Below are 7,794 nucleotides of genomic sequence, written 5' to 3' on the forward strand. Positions count from 1 at the left end.
GGTTTGACCCTGGTCTGCATGGCTTTCCCCTGGCCCCTCCCCCTCTTCTCGGTTCAGGGACCAGGCTCACGGTGATGATGTCACTGAGCTCTGGCCCCTTGTTGCTTTGGCGGGTAGTGAATGCATGGGGAGCCAGTGCCAGCGTTGGCATGGATATGGTGGACGTGCTGCCAGCATGGGGGGAGGGGCATGAACCTGGGCTTTTGTGGGGAAAAACACATATTTATAGGGGGCATCTGCTACCAGGAAACAGGCCCCAGAAGGTCCCTCTGCATCCACATCATGGGCTCTCAGACAATGGCTGGGCTCCACTTCTGGCCCAGCAGGGATGCACTGTGTAGGGGGTGCTGTTCCGTATTGTAGCCGCAGGTGACAGGCTGATTTGGTGCCATTTGGTGCCAACGGTGTCGCTGTTACTGTCTGACGGCTTCTCAGGCTGCAGCTTTCGTCATTCTGGCTTTACAGTCTCACAGAGTCTACGATGAGACGAACAGATGTCCAATCAACAGGCCGTAGCAGCGTGCCCAGGCTGTCGTCATAGCTGGTCTTGTTGAAAATGACCTTTCTTTCTGCACTGCTGCAGAGAATGTGAAATAAAATCCCCCACCCCCAAAAACCAGTGTTGCTGTCAGGGTTCACTGAGTCAGGTGCCTCTCCCCCCCAGATCCAGTAAACGGGAGCCTGGAGACACTTACAGGACTCGCTACCATGATCTTGCCCGAACCGTGGCCAAGCATCAGAGATGTTGACCGTTACAATGTGAGGGGGTTTTTAACGGGCCTCTGAGATGTACGTCACTGGCGGTAAAGTCGTGACTACCCTCCTCGCCCCAGGCCTCAGAGCAAATATGGGACACATCGCTTAGCGACAGCGAAGGTGCGAGCAAAAAGATCAGACACACAGCTACCTCACCGAAAATAGGGGGCACCATATTCAGCCTGGGCGCTGCCTACGAGGTGGGCAGAGTGATCCAGCATCAGGTGCAGGTCACTGGCCTGACAGCTCACTGCAGAGTGCTGATGATGGCAGTAACCTCGGAGGAACATGCCACGTCATGATGGGAAGATCTAGACCTTTCACTGCGTGGGGCTACTGTGCTCTCGCTTATGTGTCAGCAGGAAAGGGTGAGCTAAAGCCCCCCCTGGCACAGGTTGTGAAACGCAGGGGCCCCCGCCCAGCCAGGCTGGAGGATACGGCGTCGGCTTCTTCACGCCTATCCTGGCGATGTGCTTTTTGGCTTTCGCCAGTACTACCTTTGCATGTGTACACAGCTGCCACACCTGGCCCACCCACTGTTGCCCAGGGAGATGCATGTGTCCTCATTCTCAATCTGACATCACCTCACGGAGGCCTGAGTCACCGGTGTCACTCCAACCTGTGTCGCGTGGCCCTGTTCAGAGTCACCCTTGTCAGGACGGGGTGTAGATATGGTGCCACGCGTCTGAGTAACACTGTGCAGGAAAGGGGGTCCACACCCAGGCCACACCCTGCCGTGACCACGATCAACAGTGCATGCGTACACAAACACACACACACAAACACACACACAGCTCTCTACTGCATCAGAGCTTGGACAATGGCTACATGTTCTAGAAACTTATCGTGCTTATTGTTTAATGTCCTGAGCGATATTTACACACGACATAGCTGATCCTGCAAAACGGCGTACGTGTTTTTCCCAGATAAGCAGGCATTTGCTCCCTCTCTACATCATGTGGGCGGTCTTTTTGCCGCTCTGGTAAATAAGCCACTACCCTCTCTCAAAGCAGGGGGCTCCCCTGAGGAGATGCGGCCTCATGTAACATGGGGAGAACATGCGAACTCCATACACACAGAGGCAACCGAACCCCTGACTTCCCACTGAGTCCCTGTGCCACCCAAACACCTCTGACGTTGTATGTTAATGGATTATTCCAGATCTCGGACGGCCTACAGAAGAGCTACCCTGGGTCAGACCTCTGGAAGTTCCTGAGCTTGGGTTATGCCCTCATGCTCTGCCCCTTCGTCATCGTCCTCGGGGGCATGTTCTTCCTCGCTACAGCCCTCTTCTTCCTGGACGACAGAGAGAAAGCGGAGAGACAGTAAGTCACCCCAGCCACCGCAGCACAGCGCCCCCTTTAGGATGGTTACAACCTCACCCTGCCACTACACTTTAATCCAAGCCATTTCTTTTTATTCTATCATATAGTTGTTTTGTAGTGTTGTTTACAGCATTCTGACTTCTGAAATACATCCATATTTCAATAACTGCTCTTGCATGAGTTTACATTACAGAGTCATGTGCAGGGTAATGGAATGTAGTAAGAATAATGGTATAGCAGAAGTGTAACCTTGGTACAGCGCCTCCTGGCACCCTGTGCAGAACAGCAGCTTATGTAGAGATGCCTGGATGGGTGGATAGAGGTGGATGGACAGTCATGTTGTCTTAAATCAACACCCTACATTAGCGTGGAAAGCTTGTTTTTAACAGGACAGCTCCGACATTCCCTTAAAAGGCGAACATGAACTCTCGTAACAAAAACTGTTTCTCTTGGATGCTTTTATCAAGCTCATTTCCTCCCTGCCTCTCGAAATGACTTCCTTCCCGTTTGATGGCGGAGACTTTTTTAGACATGGGGGCAGCGTAATGGCCTTTCATCGGTAGCATTTTCCCGTCCTTTAAGCAAACAGCCACCGGGTCGTGGTTGACATCTGTCCCCAATCGTGTCACTTCTGAACACTCTGGTGACAAGCCAGATTGTGATCGGTCACCAATAACTTCAGAAAAACAGCCAGACAGATTCAGCTGCACTGAACCAGTGGGGTCGGACCGGGAGGGTTCTGAGAGTCCAAATGGGCAGCACCATTGCGGGGGCAGCATTCCACACTTTTGGGAAGACGAGCAATAATGTGGAGGCGTAATGGGTACAAATAGGACCTTCTGTAAAACCAAAGTTATAAATATCCAGAGAATCACCCAATGGACCCATCGGCCTTCTGTCCTTGGGGGAGGGGGGGGGGTTGGTATTTTGCTGAGTGGGACAGTAATAAAGTTGGCCTGCGGTGTGTGACAGAGCAGTGAGTGGGGGGGAATTGTCCCAGTTCCCAAGGCCGTGGGTGCCATGCACACGAGGGAGCCCCCACCTGGGGCCATGCGAAGTAGGATGCCTGGTGGGAGTAGCATCGGTGAGTCAGCCTCCATGCTGGGCTCCATCCAAGCTGCTCACTGTCTATGTGGAACCTGTGATGATGCAGTCGCAGCATGCAGGATGCTGCCGGAAAGGATTTGCTCATGTCTGCTTCCTCCTTCCCCAGGCTGAGCCAGGCCACCACGTCGCCCTCCTCCATCAAGGTATGATCAGGTGAGTGTCGCCAGATCTCCTGATACCTCACAGCGCCATACAAAATGAACAGTGCCAGGTCGCCTTAATGCTCATCACATGTCGCATCAGCCCTGACCATGCCAGCCAGCTCAGTGATGTGCAAATCCACCAACTAGGTCGGTTCCGGGTGGCACCAAGGTGATTAAGCCCCCACGGATTGGGATGGTCACGCTTCTCACTTGGGTCTGGGCAGAGTTTCTATGCCGGTCATAATACAGATTAACCTACAAAAGCTGGCAATAACAAAGCCTCCCCCGGTCAGGCCTCTCTGGGGCACAGGGACGATGGTGTTAGTATCTGCAACAGAGCGATGTCAATGAAGCATGTTCCAGGCCACGCGTTCTCTCATCCCTCCTTCCAGCTCAGGGCTTCACCCCGGTTATTAGATCCTCCTTAGAGCTACCAGGCAGCCTCCACACCTGGGGGGGCGCAGGCCTCCGAGCGTGACGGGTATGCAGGCCAGGAGGGAGCTTAACCCTAGGTGGGAGTCTTTTGTGTTTACTGTGAAATGAGTGATCAGATGTAATGAAATGGCAGCGACCCCCCTACGTGACCTTAGGTGACCACTCCAGCAGAGAATTACAGTGAGGATGTCATATCTGAGCAGTCTATGCTGAAAGTGCCCCCCCTTCCCCATCACCAGCCAAATAACCCAGATCAGAGTCAAGTGGCCAGCCTGTTGCAGGGCCTCGGAGTGGGGTTTGGCCCCACCCCCAGTGACAGTGTGGCGGGAAGAGCAGAAGCTGCTCTCCTGGTGGCAGCTGACAGGCCGTCGTGACACCGCATGGTCCCTTTCTCGGGCATTCAGGCTGCCTCCCTCTCCCCATGTGACGGGGCAGGTGCAAGGCCCCCGTCTGTCTGCAGCCTGCCAAGAAAACGCGCTGACCAGGGGCGGGGGTGGGGGTTCAAAATGGTCGTCATCGTCAGTCCTCCATCTGTGTCGCTAGAGAGCGGTTTTATTTTGGAAATGAAGTTGCTCGTTGGCGGGGTGGGGGCACTTGACCTTGCGTGATCGGCACAGTGACCCCACAGCGTGCGGGAGCAGATGGCAGGAGCAGAACTAACATTCATCTGTCTGGTTTTGTTCTGCTTTTTTGCTCCAAGTACAGACCAACAACACCCCCCCCCCCCCCACCTTCCACACAATCACCAAGGCGGAAAGGAAACCTCACACTTACCGTAATTTGAATCCTGTAATCCGGTATTAAGGATAATTAAGCCCATCTTTTTATATCGAACATGGATACGGTTGTGTGTCAGTCATGGGAAGGGGGGGGGGCGGGGGCAGGGTGGCAGCGTGTCTGTAATTAATCTTTAGCTGGAGTGACGAGTAGCTGATACGTGGTTTAGCAGCATGAAATGGCAGCTTGTTTCTTCTGAACACGTTCACTGTATGCAGATCGTAGCAGGGAGGGCTGCCCCTATTGTCAAAGTAACATAATTGGCTGATTTCTGGGTGGTGTGGGGCAGGGGGCAGTATCAGGAAGAGCACAGAGGGGGAGGGAGAGCGTCCGTCATACTGAAATGTGAGCGATGAAGTGGGCGTGTTGGATCATCAAGAGCAGCTAGCAGATGGCAAGATGGTCTCCAGTGGTAATTAAGGAGACTTCCTGAGGGGCGGCCAGACCCTAACCCTTTCCCCATGGCTCTATCCTCCAGGTCTCACCGTGAAAGGAGCAAAGGGAAAGGAGCGCGACAGCCGGCCGAGGATGGAGCACCCCCCCCCACCTCCTCACAGGGTCACTGCTGACCTCATTTGTAAAAAACCTGCCTTTTTCCGACACTCCATAACTGGAAGGACGGCACCCCCGTCCAAAGAGGTCTCCATGTTACCGGAGACCCGCAGCCCTCCCACTGAATCAGAATCCCCCCCCCCCCCCCCCCCGCCCGAAGGTGCCATGCTACTGAAGAATGAGGTCATCATCTGCGTTGCCCGCCAGCACCAACCAAGTGCCATATCATTGCATCCCCCCGCTAGACCTGCACACACACGCCCAGCTGCCTGGATGTTGCTTGAAAGGAGCGGAATGGAATACCCTGCCGCTCCTGTAGGGGGCACCGGTGGACTGTTGGGCGCGACCTCACCCCGCTGCCATCACGACATCCTGCCCGCGTTTTCAGCACTTACACGTATGCAGGGCTCGATTTACGTTAACACTATGTGACTCTGTGCTATTTTCCTATTTGCTGTTTTATATATATATATATATATATATATATATATATATATATGAAACTGGAAGTGTAGATTGTTACCTGTGAATGTTTCTGAGGGCAGGTACAGGCCATCTCAGATCTGTATGAAAGAACACTGGAACATATGAAGTGACTGTTTTAAGCGTCAACCGTTTCTTTCTACCGCGTATGAAGCTCCTTCCTCAACACTAAAGCCGGTAATGTGACCACGCAGTGGAGAGGCGCGGCCCGGTCACATGTGGACCCCAAATTCTGCCATAATGTCTCATCCCATCATCTAATTTTGGCACAGTCCGGACCATCATGGGAACCACATGGGCCAATTTCTGCAGCAGCCAGTTGCTTCGCTGGAATTGTGCTAAGCTGGGTTTATACCCCCGGCTGGGTTGATTAATTTGCAAAGTTAATTAGTTTGTTGAATCTGACTCTTGGGAACTGTTTCCTGAAATAATAGGTGTCTCCTCCTGAAATCTGACTGGGTGCTTCTGGGTTTTTCCTCATCAGCGCAGTTTAACTTTGTCCTAGATCAAATCCCAAAGAAGTAAATGGAGCATTAAGACAACATTCCTGTAATGGCATCAATCTGATGTGGAGAAATCGAAGGGAGGAAAGATCTGGATGGGGTCAGATTCACGGAGAGCAAGGCTGTGATGCCAAGATCTGCGGAGCGTAATGACCCTTGCCGTTTGATGTCCCATCAGCCCTTGCTAGCGCCCCATGAAGGCAGCTTTCCCCCAGGTTTTCAGGAATCCTGGAGAAACGGCGTCGTGGCTGAACGCAGCCTGAGTGTAAAGCATGTGAAGCAGGTATCACAGAGAGCCGCACAACAAACCTTCCTTTGTCCCAGCAATGTGTTTACATGGCCGAATCATGTTTGTAAGCTTTTCTTGTGATTCTTTATCAGATTTTTTTTACAGATATGAGTTTTATATATAAACAAGATAGAGATGTATAGGTATATAATGCAGCAATTTTAATATATTGTAAAGGATAGCTTGGATGCAATGTATTTATACGTTTGTTACCACAATGAAGAATTACCCACAACAGGAAGTTTAAAGCATTTGTTGTATTTTTACTTATTACTTGGATTTAAGAAACAACTTCTGGTAAAGTTCATTTAGTGTGCTGATTAACCAATATCATGGCATGTTATTACATCATGGAGAGACTTACCTTGGCTGTGCACATGCCTCTCTCCATAGATCATTCGGTTGTCTAGGTGGGGGAAGAATCTACGATTTGATTGGCTCTTAGAGTAAATCGGATGCTGATTGGATGGTGGGCTGGCACGGCCACAGTAAGCTGTAATGTGATAAGCTATGAGCCAGGTTCAATGCCAAAATCAGAATGTCACCCTTTGCTGTTTTTCTTTTCTTAAATAATTACAATCAAATTGCACCTGAATTTCATGGGAATATTGTGATTTTAATGAGATTTTCATTCTTGTCATACAAGAATCATGTAAAAAGTGCCACACTATTTCTGATATCAAGCAGAAAATAGAGGCTGTTTTATTTTTTAGAGCAAGTGTGATTAAAAAAATATATTATCTTGGAATAACTGTGATGCTCCCACAAAGAGGGATATAAAAATGTATACCTACATGTAAATGATAAAAAATAAACTTATTTAATCGCACCAAAGCGAGTCTCGAGTCTCTTCTTCTAACAACAGCAAGACGAACTCATCCAGATGTACCTGCGTGAGCTGGAGCAGGGCCACTGTCTTGGGGCGACAACTGGGGAAGTCAGCCCAGATTTGGGGGGGGGGGGGGGCAGGAGGGAGGGGTTTGTGTGTCATGGGGACCGGGTTTATAGGTAATGATGGGGGCAGTTAGAAGGAAACCAAGCCTAATGTTTGAGCTGTGGCCTGGAAGTCCTTGAGAAACCATCAATGCAGCCCGGCCAGGAGACTGACTGGCTGTGAGGATCAGCCAATCATGGGGAAGCTTTACAGACCACCCCCCTGGCTCCATCAGGAGGTGCACCATCAAAGCAGTGTTTTTACCCAAGTAAATTTATCAGGAAAGCTGAGACTAGGGAGGTGGGCATATATAAGGATTCCTTTATGAAATACCTGAATGGAGAAGCGGGGCTGGGAGGTGCCGCATTGATGAAGGCCACCCCCTGGGTCTGACAAAGGCTCAATTTTATCAGGGCTTGGAAACGTAGGCCTGCTATGAAGGGTCCGGTGATGAAGCCCCACATTGTCTGCAGCCACCGGTGCGAGAGGA

General features: G+C 51.1%; 1 protein-coding gene across 1 annotated transcript in view; it reads left to right on the plus strand.

Moving 5' to 3' along the window:
* Positions 1-7,204, plus strand: part of spns2 (spinster homolog 2 (Drosophila)) — a 57,465-nt gene extending 50,261 nt beyond the window's left edge. Inside the window, exons 11-13 of the mRNA XM_049016286.1 lie at positions 1,918-2,081; positions 3,295-3,341; positions 5,022-7,204. Of these exons, the coding sequence (XP_048872243.1) occupies positions 1,918-2,081; positions 3,295-3,337 (207 nt within the window). The 3' untranslated portion in view covers positions 3,338-3,341; positions 5,022-7,204. The remainder of the gene's footprint in view (positions 1-1,917; positions 2,082-3,294; positions 3,342-5,021) is intronic.
* Positions 7,205-7,794: the final 590 nt, after the last annotated feature.

Source organism: Brienomyrus brachyistius, chromosome 6 (assembly GCF_023856365.1).
Source record: "Brienomyrus brachyistius isolate T26 chromosome 6, BBRACH_0.4, whole genome shotgun sequence".
Lineage (NCBI taxonomy): Eukaryota > Metazoa > Chordata > Actinopteri > Osteoglossiformes > Mormyridae > Brienomyrus > Brienomyrus brachyistius.